Source organism: Anomaloglossus baeobatrachus, chromosome 5 (assembly GCF_048569485.1).
Source record: "Anomaloglossus baeobatrachus isolate aAnoBae1 chromosome 5, aAnoBae1.hap1, whole genome shotgun sequence".
NCBI classification, from domain to species: Eukaryota; Metazoa; Chordata; class Amphibia; order Anura; family Aromobatidae; genus Anomaloglossus; species Anomaloglossus baeobatrachus.
The window spans coordinates 135,486,594-135,511,863 of NC_134357.1; the positions used below are offsets into that span (position 1 = coordinate 135,486,594).

Here is a 25,270-nt window from a genome sequence, read left to right on the forward strand (position 1 = left end):
TTAGTGGCAGCTATGGGCTTCTGCCATTAACTCCTTATTACCTCGTTTGCCACCGCACCAGGGCAATTCGGGATGGCCGGGTAGAGTCCCGGGACTGTCGCATCTACTGGATGCGGCAATTCCGGGCGGCTGCTGGCTGATTTTGTTAGGCTGGGGGGCTCCCCATAACATGGAGCTCCCCATCCTGAGAATACCAGCCTTCAGCCGTGTGGCTTTACCCTGGCTGGTATCCAAATTGGGGGGGACCGCACGTCTTTTTTTTTTTTTTTTTATTTATTTTTTTTACTGCTCGATATAGACACACCCACCGGCGGCTGTGATTGGTTGCAGTGAGACAGCTGTCACTCAGCGTGGGGGCGTGTGACAATGTGACATTGCTGCTCAAAACACTGCAAAAACGCAAAAAAATAAGCAACGTGCGCATGAGCCCTTAAACTATTTCTATGTGATATTGTAAGACTCGTGAAAACATGGAAACAAAATTTAGAAAACATATCGATTTAGTCTGTATGAGGGCAAAGTGCAGAAACCTCCGCACTTACACGCCTTGGCTACTATTAGTGAGGTTGTTATTAATGGTTAGCTGAGGAATGTTCTTGCACACTGAATGTACTTGGACATGCAAATTATCAAGATACTCTGCTAGATCCTTCCTATGCTTAAAATTACATTCCAGATGTGTTCGATGGCAGACAAGTCCAGAGACGCTGTAGTACACTGTAGCACATTGGAGCCATGTGGGCTACTGATATTAGCACAAGCATCATGTGATCTGGTGTCTGTGGTGAAAGATAGCTCCTTGGACAATTTGGAGAAATTGACACTTATTCCACCACCAAATCAATGTAACAGCGACTTGTTACTCTGCCTGGAATGACGGCTGGAGGTTTCTGGATAACTTACATTATGCCATCCCACACACTATCCCAAAAGTAGGACTGATAGGACATTCTCTTGTGAACACCTCTTAATGGCTTTGTTCTCATTGTCTTGTCAGCTTTGAAGAGCTGCAAGTAGGTATAATTGCTGCACTGCAAGTAAAATTAAAAAAGCCACATATCAAGCCTAAGGGGGGCTTTACACGTTGCGACATCGCTACTGATATATCATTGGGGTCACGTCATTAGTAATGCACATCCGGCGCCGGTAGCGACATCGCAATGTGTAAAGCCTAGGTGCGATGATGAACGAGTGCAAAAGTGACAAAAATCGCTGATTTGTGTCACGTCGTTCATTTTCATAATGTCGTTCCTGCTGCAGATACGATGTTGTTTGTCGTTCCTGCAGCACCACACATCGCTGCAGGAACGACAAACCCCCTTGAAAGAGGGATTGTTCGGTAGTCACAGCGACGTCGCCGACCAAGTATGTGCGTGTGAAGCTGCCGTAGCGATAATGTTCGCTACGGCAGCAAACACCATATATCACATGTACAATGGGGGCGTGTGCTATCGCGCTGGACATCGCTAGCCGATGCTAGTGATGTTGCAGCATGTAAAGCCCGCCTAAGACTTCAAATTGAGTCTACAAAAAGCATCAGACAATTTGACAATTGTCATTTAGAAAATTTTGGCCTGTGAGCTAGATTTCAAACTGCAGTTGTTACATTGACCTCCCACCATTATTCTAAAACTCTATCATGGTGCACAGCAATATAGCAATGGAGACAGGAATGAAGGTTAATTATTCTCTTCAGCAATGAATCCTGTTTTTTCTCTTGCAATCATAGCTGGAGATTGCTCTGTAGACCACGTGGACAACACCATGAAAAGGATTTCATGAGGAAGACTAAAATTGTACCAGAAGTCATCTTTCAACTGAACAAATCAGGTCGATATTGCTTATGCTACTGTCAGCATCCCACTTGGCCAAAATGTGCTGTCATTGTCTGTATGGTCTCTGGACTTGTTTTCCATTGTGAAAATTTGAGACATCATTAGCCAGCATTTGCAAAGGGAGCTGCCAGCAGTGGATCTGGATGATTTGTTGCCCAAGTGCTTTCAGAGTGGCAGAACATTCCAAAGACAACTAATACTAACTTCATGGAAGCCAAATCATGTAAGTGAGGGGATATCTGCATGTGTCGCTCATACAAAATGTTTTGAAAGTTTGTTTACATTTTAATCATTTGCATATCTTCACCATGCCTATTGATTCTGTGACTTCCATAATTTTGTGACTTTTCCTTCTTGGTGTTGCAATTTCAGTGTTAGGAGTATTGGATAACCAGAAGTAGACCAAAAGACAGAAAGGAGATAGTTTGTGGCCAATGAGGAAGTGATTGTTTTTTTAGGGGCAAGATTTGCAAATTTAGATCCTTAGTGACGGAGCCAGTTTTGACCTCAAAGACCAAGCCCAATTTTTGAACGCTTCAACGGATCCCAGTGATTCTGAGACGGTTTCTTCGTGACACATTGTACTTTATGTTAGTGGTCAATTTAGGTCAACACGTTTTGTGTTTATTTGTAAAAATGAAATTTTGATGAAAATTTTGAAAAATTAGCAATTTTCAAACTTTTAATTTTTATATCTTTAAACCTGTTAGTCATGCTGTACAAAATAATTAATAAATAACATTTCCCATATGTCTACTCTATAGCTGCATCGTTTTTCAAATGTCATTTTATTTTGTTGAAAGGTTTAAAAGTTTAGCAGCAATTTTTCATTTTTTTCAAGAAATTTACAAAACCTGTTTTTTAGGGGCCTATTCAGATTTTAATGAACTTTGAGGGGCCTAAATATTGTAAACTACCATTTTATAATCTGCACCCTTCAAATATTTCAAAACTTCTGCCAGGAACGTTAGTGCAAAGTGGAATGAAAAAAAAAAATCATTTTGGCTCTAAAATGTGGCTTTAGCCCCAAATTTTTCACTGTTACAAGGGATACCATGAGAAAATTGACCACACAATTTGTTACTTGGTTCCTTCCTAGTGTGTTGACATGTGGTTAGAAACCACTGTTTGGGCATATGGCAGTGCTCAAAAAGGGAAAAAGCAACATGTGAATTTTGGAAAACAAATTTGGCTGAAATAGCCTGCAGATGCCATGTCACATTTGCAAAGCCCTTGAAATGCCAAAACATCAGAAACCCCTCATAAGTGACCCCATTTTGCAAACTGGATACCTCAATGAATCCATATTGTGTTGTACTGAGTATTTTTAACTTACAAGTGATTCACAAAATGTTATAACTAAAGATGGGGCAAAATCTAACAGGCCATCGTACTCTGGGGTCATCATCAAATGACATCAGGGTACCATGGCAACCATCGGCACCTGCAATCACAATCTTGGGTGTCAAAGGTGTGACCTCTTAACAAATTGGATACCGCTGTTGCAATTGAAAGTGGCATTTAAGGGGTTAATTGGGCAGGATCAGTTCCAAAACTGCTTGGAGCCGATATCACAAGGCGTGAGCTGTCATATACAGCTGTCATCCACAGGATGTTGGCTTGCTAGGTGGCATTATACACTTAAGCTTTAGTGCCGTGAAAAAGCAGAACTGATTAAGGCCCATTAACGTATGCCATGAAAAGACAGATAAGTCATTAAGGGGTTAAACATTGTTCAATGTCATTGAATAGTAGCATTAGTAGTGACAGAATACAGTCTGGTGTAGATATGGTCATTCTTAGATCTTCAAAAAGGAATTAAAAAAAAGCAGAACTTTTTACTATTTTAGGGGGTTGGGGACGTTAAGTGACATTAAGGTTGTATAAACTCAGACATGAGCACTAGATGCTATCAAGTCCAAAATAGGTTTAGTTTTCCAGTTTGTGTGGTACATGGGTCTCATCAAAAGGCTAGATTACAACTAAATCAGGTTGGATTGTCATATTGTCATGGTCCCCTACATTTCCAGCATGTAATCTGCCATAAACGGATCTCTGGCAACGACAGACTGAAAAATTATTAATATTGGAAGTAGTTGCTCCTTATATGCTTCCATGACAGTAACGCCAGCACTAATATATATGCATGTGCTAGTGAAATCACAGAACCTCGGGCATCCAGCCAAAATGCATTAAGTGTTACCATTCATGATATAACCACATTCTCACAATTCAGATACGTTCCTAGAAGTAGTTACGCTTTTCCTTAGAAACGAAAACATATGTGCCATGCTGTTCTGCTTCAGCACTGCAGGAGATCTGATATTTATTTAACAAATCCAGCTCTACGCTGATTCTAAATGGTTTGGTGTGTAGTGCGCCGCTGCTTATTTGATCTGCTTGGAAATTGATGAATGGAGAGAATGTCTGTGGCACAAATAGAGAATGGAAATGTATCTGCAAATCAGAAATAACCAAAAACAACAGAATGCCCACAGTCAGGGCTACTGCATATACTTTGTCTGATTTTGCAAATCCTTTGGATGGTTCCCAATTGTAAAACCAGACTAGGCCCATGGAGAAGTGTATGGTGCAGTGTAGGAGGGCAGAAATAAGCAGATATTTTTCTTATACCGGAAAGCCCTCTTTGTAGCCCAATGTTGAGGAGAATTGCAAATGATAATTCCAACTACAGATTTGGAGAATCAAAAGACTGTGACCACTGTCATACTGTGTAGTGTCTGACTTCGATTTGTTTCTTGACTGGAAAGAAAATGCAACTAAGTTGCACAGGAAATCTTCAGAAGAGTATTAGGGTTAGGCCTAGGACACATGGTGAGAAAAATGGTGCGAGTGGAATGCGATACAAATATCGCATTCCACTTGGACCAATATTAGTTTATGGGGCAGCACTCATGAGCGACTATTTTCTGAGCCTTAATCGGACCGAGAAAACAGTCGCAGCATGCTGCGAGTGGAATGTGATCTTGTTCCACTCGCACTCATGCAAGCCTATGGGGCGAGAAAAACATTACACTGGTGTAACGCGAGAGCAGTGCGAGAATTGCAACTGCCGGCAACTGAGGAGATAGGGAGATAAATCCCTCTCTCCCCTCTGCAGCACTAGCCCTCCCCTCCACAGCGCCGGCCTGCCCCCCGAAGCTGTGGTCTGATCGCACGATCTGACCAGTCGCAATGACCCTCGCATGACACTCTGCTCCTGCTGTGCTGCCATCGCACATAACCCCGTGTGGCCCCAGCCTAAGAACACAAAACATCTTTTATAGGTGGCCAAAGAGTCCGTTGTTAAAGTGCAAGACGCTTCATGAATTGCAAATTTTCTGTCAATTTTTGTTAATCTGAAACTTGTTATTTTTCATTCTGGTCACTTCCTGAGAAGTTTTTACAAACTTTTTTTTAGCATTTTTCCAACATTTTGTAGGCTTTTAATACTGACATTTTCTGAGGGTTTTTTTGTTATGCCATTTAACAGTGAAGAAACCGCTAACAGTTTTTGAAGCAAATACACTGGCAAAACAATCAAGAAGACTTGTGGGTTTCTTCTGGACATCTTTTGATCCTTACCATTCAGTTATATTGAAAAGTATTGAGTGCCTTCAGAAGATGCCTGAAAAATTATCAGGTCTCTTCTTTTAAACGCTTAGAGTCTTTGTAAATTTGAAGAGGCAATCAAAAGACTGAACATATCAACAGTATTTTTTAACATAGAAATTATATGTTCATTAATTCTTTTGAGCATTCTGTTAGCACTTTTTCATCAGGATTCAAAGCAGTCCTGATCCAAATCCATCTGAGAAAAACCAGTGTGAACATACTCTTGGACAAAAAAGGGCTGGATGATTTCCTCAGTACACACAACATTGTTGGTTATAAATGACTTAGTGACCAAATGTAGAACTGGTGGAGGAAGGTTGAACTAGATGGACCTAGGTCTTTTTTCAACCTTAGTAACTATGTAACTATGTAACTAAGACATTGAGCGGTGTGGTGTTTTATATGGTCTGTGCCCTGTTAAATAATATCCAACTCGATTTCCTAACTGGTCGGCAGCGCCATTGGTTTTCTTAAGATTGAAATTGCCTTTGATCACAATGTTCTGAACCTTAGTAGCAAATATACCCAGAAGAGAAAACAAACTAAGGAGGCAAAAGTCCTAATATTTAGATAAATTGCAAATAGGAGTAAAAAAAAAAAGAAGAGGGAGGAATCCAGCTGTTGAATATGCGATTTTCTTCTTTATTAATTCAAATGCATGACAAACAGATCATTGACGCATGGGTAGTATATGGTGATGTGCAGACCCGGACTATAATGTACGGTTTCAAACATACCTGAGTGCTGGGCCGAGAATTCTCAAGGAATTCTGGCTAATAATCCGGATCCCGCAATCGGGTAATACAAAAAAAAAGTAAAGGAAAAATAAAGAAAAAAATAAAGCAACCAACGCTATTCTTACCAAGGCTGTGGTGTGGCTTTAACTGCTCCCATGGCCTCTCATTCTCCTTCCGGGGCTGCTTAATAAGCTTATGGATATTCATGGCTTTCACTGCCCATCGGCGTCTGTGATTGGTTGCAGTCAAACACGCCCCCACCCTGAGTGGCAGCGTATCACCTGACTGCTTCCAATCACAGATGCTGTGCGCATCTATCATGGTAGAAAAGACCTGTCCACAGGTCTATATCATACAGTAAAAATAAATAAAGAAAAAACTACAAACAATTGGTGTAGGGTCCCCCCATATGATACCCAGCACAGATAAAGCATACGGCTACAGGCTGCAGCCACCAGCCGTGTGCTAGTTTTCTCAGGCTGGGGAAACCCATGGTTATTGGCCCCAGTCTAAAAATAGCAGCCTGCAGCCGCCCAGAATTGTCGCATCCATTAGGCAACAATCCCAGCACTTTACCTGTGGTGTGGTGGCAATCAGGGTAATAAAGGGTTAATGGCAGCCCACAGCTGCCACTAAGTCCTAGATTAGTAATGGGATGCGTCTGAGACATTAGATTCGCCAGTCCTGGTTATCAGCAAGTCCGCCCATCACTAGTAGTATATCCATCATGGGAGTCTTAATCATGAACTATGACCATGATTAAGAGTGCCATGATGGATATACTATCCATGTGGCAATGATCTGTTTGTCATGTATTTAAATTAATAAAGAAGAGAATCACATGTTCAAGCGCTGGATTCCTCCATATTTCTTTTTCCTTGGATCTTCGACTGTGACGCGGCTGAATCCTATGCTTCATGATTATTCAGAACAAAAAGTGGTGGGCTGGTTCACATTTGTGAATTGCAAATATGTATATTTTGTAGATATTAGACCAAGTTTGTTTACTGGTGAACTTTCGTGGTAAAAGCACAAGTTAATTTAAAAAAAGTACTTTTAGAAGTATATTAGTGCAACTTGAACCTCAAAGCTTCACAATATTATTGTACGATGACTACTTTTATTTTTAATACTTGCTTTCTTTCACATGCTGCTTTGTGAAGCTGCAAGCAATAAGCTCAGTGGGTGTTCCCCCTTTCATTCTCTATAGCCCTGTTCTTGTGTCTCCTCCTCTCTTCATTGTCTTACAATGACATGGCTGTACATAAATTTTGTGAGAAAATGAATCTGAGAAGCCTACTCAGGAATACAACATGCTGTGATCAAACAATGCCATCCTTCCTTCCCAAAGATCACTAAGAGGAAAGGATTAATGGTTGCCTGCAGGATTAGACTACATACAGGGTTTGTTTGTAGTCTGTAACTATGGAAGCAGCAATTGGTTGAAGTAAATATTGAAATTTTTTATGAATAAAGATTTCATTTAAATTATTTTCTTCCTGATCCTTTCCATAATTTGTATTGATCACTCTTTTTTCTATCATGAACGAGTCTGATAAAATAAAATGATATGCTTTTCCATTTCAATGTTTGGGCACATTTTTAATGATTAACGTTTAGCAAGGATTAAAATATTTGGACATTTACATGGCTAAAGTGTTCACTTTATGAACTCTATGAAAGTTTAGCTGAATTTATAAAAGCTACCAATAATAATTATATTCCACAAAGTTGTCCTGGATGAATGAAGATGGATTTCTAGACATAAATTAATTTGCAGAACAGGGTTATTATGTCTGTCATATAATTTCTGTATAATGTTTTTTATTTTCTACACATCCTAAGTACATGACAAATTGACGATTATTGCTGGATGTGCAAAAGGATCATAAAACTAACAGATTTCAATAAAATATGAAGGACTGTAGCACTGGCACTAGACAATAAGGTATTTACATAGGTAGGCAACCATAGTCACATTAGAAAATCTGTATAATATTCAGGAAAAAAATCGTTTAGATGGTGCTCAGCTAAAAAAAAAAATAAAAAAATAAAGTATGATTGGACAAAAGATGAGGTAGGCAAAATATTCTAGTGGCACTTTAGTGGTTACTTTAGTGGCATTTTAGTGAGACAACATGAGAGGGTGACTGACTAGTCAGTTTCCCTTTCATGTCGTCTCAATAAAATGCCATTAAAGTAACCAGTGACAGGGCGACTGACTGATCAGTCTAATTCTTAGGTTGTCTCAATAAAATGCCACTAGAGGCGGAGAGGAACAAAGACAGACAAAAACATTTTGGGGAAAATTGAGAGCTTTCATTACGCGGTTATGTTCGTAGGAAGAAATAAAGCAGGTAGGTTTTTTTTCCATTTACAAATACAGAGTGGTACCTTACTGAGGACTTGCAAGGTTCTCAGGGTAAACAAAAGATGCAAGCTGGATAGAGCGTGTTAGCCTAAATGTTCTTGCCATAGGGGTGGATAAGTTTTTCTTAGGGTGTTATTTACGGGGGTGGAGGTTGGGAACGGTTACAGAACAATTAGTAGGGAAATAGGGTTTGACGACAATAAGATGAATGGTTAAAATTGAGAGGACTTCCCTCTCACAGGATGATGCTTTGATTTAGGTTTTCCCCTTCCCCTTTCTTGGTTTCTGTTTTCCTGGTTTAAGAAAATTCAATACAATTTGAGTTAAAAAAAAAATGCTGCTAAAGTTATCAGTGGTGAGTGCTACTATATTTTTTTGTCAACCTCATCCCCTGAACAGATTTTACCTACATCTGACTTCTGAGCAGGGGAAACCTAGAATTTCAGTTCTTAAACATGTCTACTAATCGTACCCATCATCACATTGGTCACCAGAATGTTTGATCACCAGTAATTTGTTTGAGTCAAATGTCATTAGGAGTTGAGTGTAGTTCACATAAAAAATAAACCCCATTATGTCTTGCCTCATTTTTATATTTTAGACACCTAAAAAATGGCATGGCCTGCTAAAAATTGGGAGGATGGGGGAGAGCAATTTACTGTAAAGGAGGTGTAGCCCAAAAAGTGAAATTTTTCACCAAACATTTGGCATAGATTCCTCGCACAGTGAGCAAACTAAAAGGTGCTGTAAACCTAGACTTCATAGTCTTAAAATTAGATAAATGTATCAAACCACATAAACTACTTCGATAACTCTTGTACATTTTAAGACTGTTTTGTCTAAAATTGGCTCAATTAGATAGTTTTGGTAAATTACCCCACTGGACCTGATTCATCAAAGATTTTACATCAGTATTCTGGCATAAAAAGCTTTGAAAATTCGCAACATTTTGGTGCAACTGAAGGCTGAACTAAAATGTAGCAATATTTCGTGTTTTCACGTGATTTTCACCCAGCTCCGACAAAGTGGACGAAGCTGGGGTGGAATGGCGGTTGGATGTGTGGTGATGAGTTACGCCACAAATCTTACTCCAGCACTCACTGATGTAGGATTTGTAACAAGGCGCACACAAAAGTGAACACCACTTGTCACCTCTTAATTAATCAGCAGCATCTAATTGCAGCATGCCTTCTCATCAAGACTGGCATGAACAACGCTGGTCTTGATGAATTGGGGCCATTATGTTTTTGAAATGTTCTTTGCATTACTCTATATATACAGTAAGGTTTCAAAAGTGCAGCCATGAATAAAGGGTAGACATACGGGGAAGCTAAACAGCAAAATGTGTGACATGTTCTTGATTTACAACTCATTGATCTACGTACCTCATACATCCACTTGCTGAAGGGTCTCTGCCATTTCTCCTTCTTCTCCAGGTGAAGGTACGCATTAAAGAGGATCAGGTAAACATATCTCTCCAAATACTGCAGACTCCGTAGCTGAAGTAATTGCATTTCTTTCATATTTTTGGCTGTTTTAATCTGTTAAAACAAAATAACATGAATTTTCAGCAATACACTTTGACAGTATAGTTGAATGAGGTGTAAGGGTTTGGTCTTAGAAAACACTTTATATATTTTTTTTTTTACAATGTGTAAACTGTACAAAGCTACAGAAGAAGAGAGAATTTGGTTGGGGCACAACTAGCTCCATATGGTAAGGTAATTAATGCTTATATGTGCAAGACTCTGATGAGGATGTTACAGGCTTATTTTCTAATGAAATATATATTATGGTAGGCTGTGAAATGCATTCAGATCTGCTGGACGCCTGCCATTCCAGCAACCAGGGCCTCATTAAACCTCACGACTGTACTGCACAGTGTTTATTTTGTTTAAAATGTTTTATTAACAGACTTCCACAGATTCTTGGAGGTAATTAGTTTCCATCTTAACAAGTTTTGATCTTATGGTACAAACTACACTATATGCTGTATAGTAGGTCTACTGGCTAAATGCTGACAAAGCTTAGTGTCACGATAGATTAAAATATTAGTGAGTTATCTTTTAGCATTTTTTCTTTATTTTAGTTTGTTTTTTGAGGCATTGCATTTATTTTCAATGAACGTTTGTAGAACAAGAATATATTATGTACAGAGCATGCAGTCTCATCACTTAGAAATATAATCTTAATGGGGTTGTTCAATACCAGGACAACCCCTTTTCATTCCACGTTTCACCCAATTAAAATTAAAAAAGAAGCTTTTAATCACGTCCAGTGATGGCACCTTTCCAGCAGTGCCAGCACTGGCTCTCCTGAGGCTCACATGAGGTTGTAATGTCACGCAAGCCCTGAGCCCAATCAATACTGGCCTCTATCACCACCTTCAGACACAGGAGTAATCAACAGGAACTGAGTGGCAACTGCCACTCCCACTTCCTGTTGATTAACTCATATGTCAAAAGGCGGAAAGAGAAAAGCCGGCAGTGACTGAGTTCATGGCTTGCGTGACAACACAACCTCATGTGAGCCACGGGAGAGTGAATGCTGTCACCACTGGAAAAGCATCACCACCGGAGGGGAGTACGTGCTTTTCGTATTTTAATTGGGGGAAACGTGGAATCAGAAGGGATTGTCCTGGTAGTGGACAACCCCCTGTAAGGTCCATTTACACTGCGTAATGAGCAGCGTTAAACAACTGTTGACAGGTAACATGTTAGTCCGTCAACAATTGTTTCATAGCCTCTTTACAGACAGAATGCACTTCAGATTCACACCAAACAATCTAATAGAGGACGCAGACGCAGGCAGGTGTTGAAACGTGCATCAGGCTGAGCGCCAACTCAGCACATGAGAATCTCTAAAGGGATTTGTAATGGTTGCATCTGTCTTTATGACCTTTGTCACACACATAAGATATTATTGTGTTTAAAATTCCAGTTCACCTTTGTTTTTGGGATTTTTTGTTTTGGATTCCATGTTATAATCCTATTTACCTTGTCATGTATATCATTTTACATTAGAACCCTTTATTTATGCATAAGATTATAATGTTTTCCCTGAATCATCTGTATTACACTGACAAGCAAAAAGGTAAAAATGTTTTGAACTTTTGATTTTCAGGCTCCATATCTCTCCATCCACTACAGCACAGCTTTGAACGTGAGACTGCCTTCATTTAATAGACAATTGTCTTGACTATCTCATACATATATTTGACTTGCAACTATTTAGCATATGATTAGTTTGAAGATTCTTGTCATGTCACTGGATTGTTACGGTTTTGCTCTTGGTGTTTGAAAAATCTTTTTCTTCCTGTATAGTACAATTTAAAATCTGTTCTCACATTCTCCAATATCTCACTGTATTACTAAGTTGGTTCCCAAGTAAAAAGGTTACTTTTTTGAATCAAGGAGCAGCCAAGAAATAGCAACACGCAGCTCATCGACCGCAGTCTCTCAGTCGATAAAATTGCCAAGCTACATCATGTGAGCGCCAATAAAGTTGTAAGAATATGAAATGAAGTCCATCCATCTATTCAAAAGCTAAGAGGTGGACATCCAGGCAAAATATTGGAATCAACAAGTCGGCTCACCACAAGGTCCATCAGTTCTGGGACAACAAACAGGGCAGTGGAGGTGGATTATATGCTTTGCAATAGTGAGATCACAGACATGCATGTAAGCACTGTGTGACGCACACTACACAAGTATGGAATTGTGGCCAAAAAAAGATGAAGAAGCTTCGACTTCAATATCGTCATAAGAAGTGTCGGCTCGAGTTTGCAAAAAAAGTACAAGAGTGAACAGTAGAAAATTGGAAACAGGTGATTTGGAGCAATGAGATGAAAGTCAATAGACTAAGTTCTCATGGGTGCAAATGGGTCTAGAAGAAACAAGGAAAAAAGGAGCTAATGAATCCAAAAATTAAAGTTCGGTGGGGGTAACCTTATAATATGAGGTTGATTCACAGTCAAAAGCGGTGAACTTGACCAGGATCGATGGTGATCTCAATGCTGAGCTATATAGGAGTATTCTAGAATACAAGTTACTTAGTACACTCGAGTACTATGGGTATGAAAAAGGTGACAGTGTTTCAGCAGCACTATGACTCAAAACATATGTCGAGATTGGCAAAGAAATGGTTCAATGACCATTAAGTAGGGGTGCTGGATTGGCCCCCACAGTCCCCAGAGCTCAACCCAATTGAGCACTTGTGGGTAGAGTTGTGGAAAAAGTTGTATCCATCCCCAAGTGAGTTGACCAGTATGTACTAACACTGGGACTGTGTAGAAGAGACCTGGAATCATATTTCGATCGAGACATGCTTGAATCTGATCAAGAGCATGCCTAGAAGAATTCAGGCAGTGTTCAAAGCCAAAAGGTGAATTCAAAAAATACTAACAAATAATAAAAAATAAAATTTAGATTTTTAGGCGCAAAACAATGCAGTAACATCTTCATAACTAATCATATGCTAAATAATTGCAAGTCAAATTTATATGCAGGTAGTCTCACATTAGAAACTGCATGCAGTGGATGGTGAGATAAGGAGTTTGAAAGTCAAAAGATCAAAACTTTGAAAAACCACCAAGAAGAAGTAGAACCAGACAACAACCTTGCTATTTAGCTAAAACTTTCTTGCGGTCATGCTCATCCTCGGTGCCGAATAACGCATATAAATAGTCCAAGAAAAAGAAGAAAGCGGGGGCAGCAGTATAACATTACTTTCTTTATTTGTGCTTCATAAAAACACTAGCAAGCAAGTAGGTATGCAGGAGGATGCAGAGAGTGCCTGGACGACGGCTGTTTCGTGCTTCCCAGCACTTCTATGGGTTCTGTCTCCAGGAAACAGGTTTCCTCCTGGAGATAGGACCTCCTGCGGGAGAAAACACTTCACCTGGAGATAGGACCCGTAGAAGAGCTGTGAAGTGCAAAACATCTGTCGTACAGGCACTCTCTGCATCCTACCGCATACCTGCTCGCTGCCAATATGTTCTTATGAAGCACAAATAAAGAAATAAATTTTATACTGCTGGTAAGTGGCCCTGCTTTCTTCTTTTTCTTGGACTATTTGTTCAAAACATTGATACCCTTTTGCTTGTCAGTGTACTTCTTTACATATCTCATATTTATGATACTTCTTATCCCTCCCTGCCTGGACTGGTTGCCTGTTGTATTGTGTAACCTATGTCTTTTACCTACTGTTAAAGATAATAAAGGTTGTTATTTTATATACATTGTTGTGATTTTTATGGACACATTGTCAATTTTCGGTCATTACCATTACCGGACATAAAAATGAAAGAAAAAAGCCAATTTCTCATCGCAAATAACATTATTTACAGTAGAAAGTATTGGGGTTTTTCTGGTCCAACTGGATCATGACGACCATCAATGACAAATTGTAATGCTAATACAGCAATAAACACAACTTTGCCTTCTCCAAAATTTGCAGAATGCATTTATAAGAAAGTCTCTACATAAATGAGTTTAAAGGATACATTTTGAAAGAGAATACTGGCACATATATAGGTTTCAGGATCCAACACTTGCATTAGTATATTGACACCAATAGAATGTCATCATTATGCGAGGAAAATAACATTTCCTCACAATATTGTGTCACCTAATAAAATGGATATTAAACTCTTGGCTCTATCAATAGTAACCGTGTTTGCTATTTATAAAGTGTTTTGTTTAACTTTTCCAAGTGTCAAACTAGAAAAGTAAGAGGATTTGAAAGTTTTTTGTTTTTTTTTATTCAACTATAAGGCTCCTTTCACATTGCGTTTTTCTCTACGTCCACAGGTCCCGTCGGGGCATCCGTCCGAACCGCCCCTCCCCCACTCTGCAAAGCGTGCTCCGGACGCATGCGCCCAACAGGGCCATTCACTGTTATGGAGCGCACTGCGTTAGCATGTGCTCTGTTTTGTGCCATTTTGTGCACATATATGTTTCTGCAGACGGACACCCGAACGTAGGTGGTCTACGCAGTGCGCTCCATAACAGTGAATGGCCCTGTCGGGTGCATGCGTCCGGAGCACGCTTTGCAGAGTGGGGGAGGGGCGGTCCGGACGGATGCCCCGACGGGACCTGTGGACGTAGAGAAAAACGCAATGTGAAAGGGGCCTTAGGCTGTATACACACATCAGTAAAACACTGACTGTTTTCATATAAGACATGACCCAAACCGCTAAGTCTCCAGATCTGAGATAACTGCTTCATTTATACCTATGAAGCAGTTTCTTTTGGTCAGGAGACCTGGCAATTGAGCTGGGTCTTGCAATGTAACATGCTGGTGAGTAAAAAGAATAATTAATTTAAACATTTTAATATTGGAACGAGTTCACTGAGATAGGTCACAGAAACTCAATTCATTCCTGGGAAATAAGCCCTTTAACAAAAGGATGTCATGCTCTCCACTGTCTTAAGGTGGTGTCACAGACAGCAACGGTGACAACGACGTCGCTGCTAAGTCACCATTTTCTGTGACGTCCCGTCGCTGTTGCTGTGTGTGACATCCAGCAACGAGCTGGCCCCTGCTGTGAGGTCGCCGGTCATTGCTGAATGTCCTGCTTCATTTTTTGGACGTTCCTCTCCCGCTGTGAAGCACACATCGCTGTGTGTGACAGCGCAAGAGCGACGAACTGAAGCGAGGAGGGAGCAGGGAGACAGCTTCTGCCAGCCTGCGGTAAGCTATAACCAAGGTAAACATCGGGTAACCAAGTGAAGTGAGAAGCCTGACAGCTCACCAGCGACCATGTAACGACGCAGCAGTGATCCTGATAAGGTCAGGTCGTCGTCATGATCGCTGTTGCGTCGCTACGTGTGACTCTAGCTTTACTATCGTGACAGCTTTGTAAGACTACTGGCGTCTGAGTTGGTAGATACTATTGTTTGAAGGAAGATTGTGTGTAAGCAAAGGGGAGTTCTGTGCTGCTATCCTCCCTACTGAATGCAGAAATTTATGAGTATTGTAGGATAGAGTGATTGATAGTGTATTATGGAATATTGGGGAGTGGGGTAAAAGGGAGAAACAGTTCAAAATATAAAACCTGTCGCCTGTCTAGTGAGAGTCTCAGATAAACCCTTTAGAAGCAGGCTATTCCCCCATATTAGATTGTCATTTACAAGAGGTTATTTCCTCTTCCAGGACATTAACCTTTCAAAAGCAACCATGTCCTCCTTTTCCAAATTAACCTTTAAGAAGCAGCTATGTCATCCCAATGCAAATTAACACCTTAGAAGAAAATGTATCATGATGATAAACAAGTGATACAGCTCTAAAGCCTGAGCACAAAGCTCCACTTACTATACAAATGCTGGAATCCCCACCCTTAAACCTCCCTCCATTGTAGTTGTGTTCTCCCAGAGAAGTGGATATCACCAGATTTTGCACTTAATCTGGTACAAGGAAAGTAAAACCTGTGACTAAAGATGAGCAGACCCATGGAAGTGCAGTTTGGCGGCTTCATCCAAACTTTACATAAATTTTGGTTGGGGACCCGGACTTGACCTGAACCCCAATGGAAGTCATTAGTTAGAGAGTTCCGATCTCCACCCACAAGGAGCCAATCATAAACAGATCACAAGTTCCATATTTCACCATCAACTACATCTTTGAGCATAACACTACCTTCATTTTATTTTACTCTTAAAAGGAAACCATTCATTTTCAAAATTACTATTTTGTTAAAAGATTTAAAATGCTGCTTTGATGACTTACTACTGTAAGAGCAGCTACAGGGTAAAATTAGCTTATCGTCTCCCTGCAGCCGCTCGCTTACAAACACAGAGGTGTGCAGGGAGTGATTAAAGTCACCAGCCACTAGACAGTGATTGCAGCTGTAATTTTTCCCTATACATTAATTTACAGCCGGCTCTGAAGTGTGTGTATTCAGAGCAAGCTGTCAAAGTGATTACAGTCACACTTATAGAAAGGAGTAACTACAGGGAGGATATCAATTAATTTTCTCCCTGTAGCTGCTCTTATAAAAAACCCAGCAAGACAGAATTATAGTACTATTTAGCACCAAATCAACCCCATATCTGCAAGTATATGTTCTTTGGAGACTTTAGATTCCCCCCTTTAAAGGGAATTTGTGACTATGTGTTTGCCACCTAATCTGAAAGCAGTATAATATAGAATCAGAGACCCTGATTCCATGATGTGTTATTTTTCGGGCTGTTTGCTGTAGGTTTGATAAGATCCCCGTTTTATCAGTAGAAATGTATCATTACAGAACTTTCTGCAATAGTCCTCCATATTCATGAGCTCTGTATAACTCCACCCTTACACTAATTGGCAGCTTTCTGCCTATGTACAGTGTACACAGAAGGCTGACAATCAGTGGTGTGGGCAAGGTTATACAGAGCAACATTAAAGGGAACCAATCATCAGGATTTTCGTATACAAGATAAAGCCAGTGCTGTACTGGCACTATCAGGCTGCTATACCATTAGTGGTCAGCTCAGATGTTTAGGCTTTCAAATCGAAGAAAGTGAAGTTTATAAATTCAGCAGCTTCTTGAGTGACAGTTGCCTCTGAGCAGATAATCTCTGGGTGGGTACTCATATGGATTCCCACCCCCCTGCCACCTGTTCCTACCTCTATGGTAAGTATTGTACAAACAATTCACTTTTTTGAAGGACCTGTGGTGAGGTCAAACTCATGTCACCAGAAGGGACGGGGCCTCAGCCAACAAAGCTGGATACCAGATCACATGGGTATGACCTCACACAGGTCCTTCAAAAAAGTGAATCGTTTGTATAATACTTACCATAGAGAACAGAGAGAGGGAGGAATAACAGGAATCCGTATGAATACCCACCCAGTGATTATCTGCTCAGAGGCAACTGTCACTCAAGAAGCTGCTGAATTTATAAACTTCACTTTCTTGGATTTGAAAGCCTAAACATCCGCGCTGACCACTATTGGTATGTAGATAAGCAGCCCGATAGTGCCAGTACAGCACTGGCTTTACCTTATATACGAAAATCCTGATGATTGGTTCCCTTTAAGAGAAATGCTAGATCTGCAGCAGATAAAACAGTGGATTTCTAAAAACTAAAGCCAAGTAAATCAGACATTGCTGGAATCAGGTTCTTCATTCCTACATCATGCTGCTCTCAAATGTGGTAGAAAAAAAAACTTGTGGTGGATCTCCTTTAATATATAGGCTAAACCACCAAGTGGGATGTCCGCAGACGTTCTGATGTACATCTGTTAAGTTTACAGGAAGATGGACCCGTCCAGGTGACATGTTACCAGCAAATTTAGGTAATTTATATATCTTTGTACAATACAGTATAAAGGGTGGTCTCTATATTGCTTCCATTGATACAGAAATTGCTTCAGGGCAAGCTTGCCCCTAACGGATTAAAGATGGATTTATACAGGTCCATTATCTTTAATATTAGCACAATAAGCATTAGAGCACATTAAAATGGCTAAAGTTTATTTTGTCTAGTACTTACACTGTTATGTTGTAACAAAGGTCATTTTTATTTTAGAAACAGCATCAAACACACATTTTTATTGTCAAACCCCATTTGGTCCTGGTAAAACAAGCAGGGAGTAAGAAATCTCATCCCCAACTTCATTGTATTGGAAAAGCACTAAAATGGTGCTGATGATGCCAGGAGGATAGAGAAGGTAAGGGGACGTTCAGAAATTTGGAGTTAGTTTATTGGATCTATTCACACATTTGTTTATTGATCTGTGTGTCCATCCTGATACACTCTGTATATGTCCTATACTCCGTTGTTACAGTACATATCAGAACTGGATATTATTCAGGTCTATGGTGACTCTTTTAATACTGATGAAATGAGGCAGATAATTCATTTTTAACCCATTTCCCATCCTTTTTTTTTAACAGATCCATTACTAAGTGACAATGAAAAAAAAAAAGTTGAGTCTTAGGCGGGCTTTGCACACTACGACATCGCAGGCCGATGCTGCGATGCCGAGTGCGATAGTGCCCGCCCCCGTCGCAGCAGCGATATGTGGTGATAGCTGGCGTAGCGAAAGTTATCGCTACGCCAGCTTCACACACACACTCACCTGCCGTGCGACGTCCCTGTGGCCGGCGACCCGCCTCCTTGTTAAGGGGGCGGGTCGTGCGGCGTCACTGCGACGTCACACGGCAGGCGGCCAATCAGAGCGGAGGGGCGGAGATGAGCAGGATGTAAACATGCTGCCCACCTCCTTCCTTCCGCATATCCTACGGAAGCCGCAGTGAGGCCGGTAGGAGACGTTCCTCGCTCCTGCGACTTCACACACAGCGATGTGTGCTGCCGCAGGAGCGAGGAATAACATCGGACCATTGCGTCAGCGTAATTATGAATTACGCCGACGCTATACCGATGATACGATTACGACGCTTTTGCGCTCGTTAATCGTATCATCCAGCCTTTACACACTGCGATGTCGCATGCGATGCCGGAAGTGCGTCATTTTCAATTTGACCCCACCGACATCGCACCTGCGATGTCGCAGTGTGCAAAGTGCCCCTTAGGCCCTGTGCGCACTGGAAAATGGAATTTTCTCAAGAAAATTCCGCAGGTATTCAAAGATTACCACACCCGCGGTAAAAAACCGCGGCAATCCACACCCGAAAACCGCATGCGGTTTGCCGCGGTTTGCTGCGGTTTTACCGTGGTATTGCCACGGTTTTGTCGCGTGCGGGTTGGTATGTGCTTTATTGCATTCAATGCAATAAAGCACATTGAAAAAAAAAAAAAAAAGTCATTTCATTCTGAGATAGAGAAATAGACAGAAGAATAGATAGAAGAATAGATAGATAGACAGACAGAGGGATAGATAGAAGGATGATAGATAGATAGATAGATAGATAGATAGATAGATAGTCCCTGTGAGCACACGCTGCATTTCTCACGGTCGGCCGTGAGTTCACATTACCGGCCGTGGGAAATGCCCTGTGGTTACCTCTGCTGTCTCGCTGCGAGGCTGAGGCTGCATTCAGCAGTGTCTGTGTCAGTCGCGGCTGGATGTAAGCATCGCAGGACGCCGGAGCTGTGGATTACGTCGGAGCTTTGTTTCGGGAGGGGTTAATAAAAGGGTGAACGAGGCTTATTTGTGTTTTATTTAAAATAAAGGATTTTTCATGGTGTCTGTGTTTTTTCACTTTACTTACGGGTTGATCATGTCAGCTGTCTCATAGACGCTGCCATGATCAAGCCTGGAGTTAATGGCGGTGATCCGCCACCATTAACCCCTTGTATTACCTTGACTGCCACTGCTACACGGCAGCAAGAAGAGCCGGGGACACTCCGGTACTGCCGCATAATGCATGCGACAGTGCCGGGGCAGCTGCGGCTGATATTCTCGGCTGCGGGAGGGGGGGAAGGAGGGCGGGGGACATTAACCCTGCCTCTCTACCTCCCCAGCCTGAGAATACCGGGCTGCCGCTGTGTGCTTATGTCGCGGGCGGAGGAGGGGACGCTGCACTCTCCCACTGCTCGGGTCCGGCTGCTGCTGCCGCTGCTCGGTGGTGGCTCGAGCGGTGGGCCAGATCCCGGGGACTCGAGTGGCGCTCCTCGCCCATGAGTGAAAAGGGGTAGGGATTGATTGGATGGTGGGTTTGAGTATTGTCCGTGACGCCACCCACGGTTGTGGTGATATTGGTGACACCACCGCTTCTCTGGACGGGGATCCTGGGAGCGGTGACAGGGAGCAGCTTTGTTGTTAGTTCTCCCCTCCGTGGGTAGGGGGTTGGTTGTCCCGGGGCCCGGTGATGGGGAAAGGGATGGATGGCAGGTGGGTTACGGGGCCTGGTGAGGTGCAGGGTCGCAGGGGCAGCGCTGTGCCGCACGGCACGGTGGTACTCACTCAGCCAATGATGAGGACACAGTTCTCGGTAAAACACACGGCTGGATGGACGGGTCCCACAGACGGCTGCGGTGGTTTCTGCTCCCGGCAGGTTGATGGTGACTGCCTTTCCCTGCACCTATGTACGGTAGATGGTTACGATGGGTTCCCACCGGTAACCCGCTCCCCAGCTTGGATATGGGCTGGAGGAGCCCCTTTTTGCCCGCAGGCTCTGGCCCTGGAAAATGGTTGCCTTGGCGGTGGCGGTGTCTCCCTCTCACGGTTGGGCGGTTGCCTTTTGTCGGGACTTGGCTGCTGGGGAACCCAGGAGGTTCCCTTCGCTGACGGATTCGACAAATTCACGGCGACTCCTAGCCTTGTCAGGGTCCGTAAATCCCTGCCAGATAGTGCTGACTTCTCTTTGTGTACCGGTCCGGTACCGCCGGGCCACCGCCCGTCCACGGTCCTTACGGTAGACTCCAATCGGTCACTCCTGCAGATGGTCACCACTGTCTGCCAACCTTGCTGTACCGCCCGGGCCACACACCCGGACGCTGTCAGTTAGTTGCCCACTCCCACTTCACTTCCTTCCACTTTCACCTCAAAAACTAATCTGTTTGCTTTTCCCGCCTCCAGGACTGTGAACTCCTTGGTGGGCGGGGGCCCACCCCCTGGTGTGGACATCAGCCCCTGGAGGAAGGCAACAAGGGTTTTGTGTTTGACTTCGGTGTGCCTGACCAGGAGTGTGGGGTGTGTGGGTGTTGTTCTCTGTGGCCCCTGGCTTGTCCAGGGCGCCACACTTACCTCGGCTGGACGGTAAATATGCAGCGGAGCCCACGTGTTTTGTTTTCTTTGTGTATTCTATGTGTCTGTGTTCTATGTCTGTGATATGTGTGTGTTTACTCTCTGCCTGAGAATACCGGGCCGCCGCTGTGTGCTTACCTCGGCTGGACGGTAAATATACAGCGGAGCCCACGTGCTTTGTTTTCTATATGTCCGTTTGTTTTCTATGTGTGTTCTATGTGTCTGTGTCTGTGTTCTATGTCTGTGATGTCTGTGTGTGTCTCTGATCTGTGTGTGTTTACTCTCTGCTCTGCTTCCTCTTCCTGTAATGACATACTTCCCTGCAAACCGCAGGCAAGCGATGTACATTACCGGAGGTAAACCGCGAAATACCGCAGGGAATAACGCAGGAAAACGCAGTGAACCGCACAGAATTTGCTGCCTGCGTTATTCCCTTCGGGATTTCACGATTACATTGGAGTCAATGGAGTGAAATCCCGCAGCGATGTGCGGAAAAGAATTGACATGTAATTGTTTTTGCTGCAGGAATCCTGCAGCAAAACATGCAGCTGTCAAAATCCGCCTAGTGCGCACAGGATTTTTTTTTCCCATAGGTTTTGCTGGTGAATCACTGCAGAGATGTTATGAAATTTTCTGCAGCGAAACATGCAGCAAATCCGCAGAAAATCCGCGGCAAAATCCGGTAAGTGCGCACAGGGCCTTATGCTTGCTTTACACGAGTCGACCGATTGTGCGATTTCACGATCGATCGTACCCGTCCCTGTCGTTTGTGCGTCATGGGCAAATCGCTGCCCGTGTCGCACAGAGTCGTGAAACCCCCGTCACACGTACTTACCTGCTGAGCGACGTCGCTGTGGGCGGCGAACATCCTCTTCCTGAAGGGGGAGGGATGTTCGGCATCACAGCGACATCACACAGCCGCCAGCCAATAGAAGCGGAGGGGCGGAGATGAGCGGGACATAAACATGCCGCCCACCTCCTTCCTTCCGCATAGCCGGCGGGTGCCGCGGGACGCAGGTAAGCTGAGTTCATCGTTCCCGGGGTGTCACACGGAGCGATGTGTGCTGCCCCGGGTACGATGAACAACCGGCGCCATTTTAAATAAACAATATTTTGAAACTGAGCGACGAGTACACGACTCACGATTTGTGAGCGATTCTGCGTCTCTCGGAGGTGTTACACGAGACGACATCGTGAACGATGCCAGATGTGGGTCACGAAAACCATGACCCCGACGATGCATCGCACGATAGCTCGTCTCGTGTAAAGCACCCTTTACTCTTTCAGGTTAACCCCCCCTACAAAAAAATAAACGGATGCACAAATGTGTACTAATGATCATTTTTATTTTACCAATTATGTGGAAGTCCATTTGTATATTTGGCATTATTACCTAGTGAAACCAACAGATATTTCTAATGTCAAAATTAGTTAAATATAGGAGTTCCTTAAAGGCAACCTGACAGCTGATACGTTCTGCCCAAACCATGAGTGGCAAGAGTTAGAGACCGGCTCCTGTTTTTGGTGTTTTACTTTCACCAGGGTGACTAATCCAAAACTATGTTCCTGCTAGCTTCTTGGCTGCTCACCTATATTAGCAGTTCTTTTCCTATACAGACACATGAAGATAACCATTCAGGCTAGCTTAGTGCATGGGGAGAAGTTGGTAGGGACGTGCTTCTTGGGTGAGTCACTTTGTTCTGTCGCAAACGCAACGGCTTTTTTCTCTGAAGCACCTCAGCACTTCAGAGTAAAGCATAAATGTTTAGAATGCAGTAGCCTGCCTCTGATTCTTGTTCCATTTCGGGCAGTATGAATTAACGTACATGTTCCCTTTAGGGTACATTCCCACCATCTGGGCATGCTGCATTATAGACACAGCATGTCTTCTCTTGTTGAGAAGCGCGTGTTCTCTGCAGGAAAATGCAGCAACTGTACCCATGATCAGGGTTCTGAGAGCAGTGGATTTCTGTTGTGTTCGCCTGCTGAGAACTCTCGTGTTTCCACAAGCATAAATTGACATGTGGCTCTGATAGATATGTTGCATGCCAGTTTACACTGTGGAAAAAAAAAGCACAGTGGGAATGGGATTTCTATAAATTCCATCCACTGTGCTTGTGTAGCACCCACGGGGCAAAGGGTCACCTTTACTCTTGCTGGGCCGGTGATGCAAGTCTCTGCGATGTTACGGGTGGCCTGGACCGATTCCGTGGCCCCGAGGTGTACAGTGAAAGGGAAAGGTGATGGAGGTCGGAATGATTGTGTGGACGCCACCTGCGGTACACAGCCAGGGATTAGCCGTCGCTGCTGTCGCTGTCCTCTGGGACGGATGGTAGTAGCAGCAAAGATGGTTTCGCTCCCCACAGGTGGAGCGGGCCCCAGGAAAATGAGGGCAGAGAAGACGGCGCCAAAGCATGTGGTAGCAGCACCGGCAATGACAAGGATGACACCAGGGCTGCGGTTAAAAGTTCTTTTCACATAAGATGCCCCGGTGGTGCCGCTCTCCGTCGCGATGGGCTCCAGCCGGTCTCGTGTAAATCAGAAGCAATTACTGGTGTCTGTGGAGTGTGAAACCTTCCTCCTCTGCGCTTACTTGTGGATCCCCGTGGCTTGAAGCAACTTGGGGACCCCGGTGTTCTTGTAAAGTGTCCCATCCCGTATGCAGGTAGCGCGGATCATCACCGTGGGTCCTGGCTCCAATCCCAACCCCGGATCGTATGTGTCACTGTGCTCCAGGAAAATGGGTGGTGAGTGATGGGACTTGGAATCCCCATCCTCTGCAGATTCTGGTAGTCCAATGTGGAGTATGTCCTAACCCAGGGCTCTGCACCCTGACTGTACTGGCTCTGTGGGAACGGTAAGGCTCGACCTCAGCTACCATGTTCTCCTCTGTCTCACCAGCTCCACCAGTTCCCTCTCGCCCTTTTCCAGTCTGCCCGGTTCTAGCAGGAGAAGCTCTCAAGCACTCTCTCCTGCGACCATGTTATTCAGAGTCTGACTATTCTCAAATGAATCTGTTTGTGTGTTTCTACTCCTTCAGTGCAGCCCTCACCTTTCTGATGGCTCACCAGTGGTTGTCCCAGCAACTGGGATTTTCCCTTGCTGTCTGGCTTCTTGAGTTGTGTTACTGTCTGAATCACTGTCTGGATGTTGTGTAAGGGAAAAACACCAGTGATTAACCTCTTCTTACCCGGGATACGCATTGCATCTTAAATGAGATGCAATACCCTGTGGCGACTGAAGCCTTAGGGGCGCCACACTTTTACTGTATAGCACAGTGTTTTGGACGCAACGAAAACACACGGCGTCCAAAACACTGTTTTTCTTGATTATGGACAAGTGCCCTTAGAAAAACATTATTTTGATGTAACGTTGCAAGTATAGAGTCCACAAAGACCATACCCAGGCCTGATACCCAAGACCCGCTATAATACTAGGACATATAAGGATTTGTGGAAGTTGGAGGCAGGGGCTTCAAGACATTCTTCTATATTTGAGTACTTTATTTGAGAAATGCTTCCTAACAATATAAAGTTACATTTTCTATCAGCATTACCCCATGTTTTAGCCTTTTGCAACTTGCAACTTTTGTTTGACAATGCTTTATTATGGTATAATTTATGATCCCATCTGCTCACCTACTGACATTTAATTAATGGAATGACAAATCACAATGACGTCTAAAGGCTACTTTACACACTGCGATATCGGTCCCGATATCGCTAGTGTGCGTACCCGCCCCATCTGTTGCGCGACATGGGCAAATCGCTGCCCGTGCCGCACAACATCGCCCAGACCCGTCACACATACTTACCTGCCCGGTGACATCTCTGTGACCGGCGAACCGCCTCCTTTCTAAGGGGGCGGTCCGTGCGGCGTCACAGCGATGTCACTGAGCGGCCGCCCAATAGCAGCGGAGGGGCGGAGATGAGCGGGACGTAACATCCCGCCCACCTCCTTCCTTCCGCATAGCGGCCGGGAGGCAGGTAAGGAGAGCTTCCTCGTTCCTGCGGCGTCACACTGAGCGATGTGTGCTGCCGCAGGAACGAGGAACAACCTCGTTACTGCTGCAG

General features: G+C 43.4%; 1 protein-coding gene across 2 annotated transcripts in view; it reads right to left on the bottom strand.

Moving 5' to 3' along the window:
- The window catches only part of PALD1 (phosphatase domain containing paladin 1), a 359,914-nt gene that overhangs the window by 39,228 nt on the left and 295,416 nt on the right, over positions 1-25,270 (bottom strand). For both annotated transcript variants that reach the window (XM_075348925.1, XM_075348924.1), the window contains exon 19: positions 9,944-10,099. In XM_075348925.1, the coding sequence (XP_075205040.1) occupies positions 9,944-10,099 (156 nt within the window). The remainder of the gene's footprint in view (positions 1-9,943; positions 10,100-25,270) is intronic.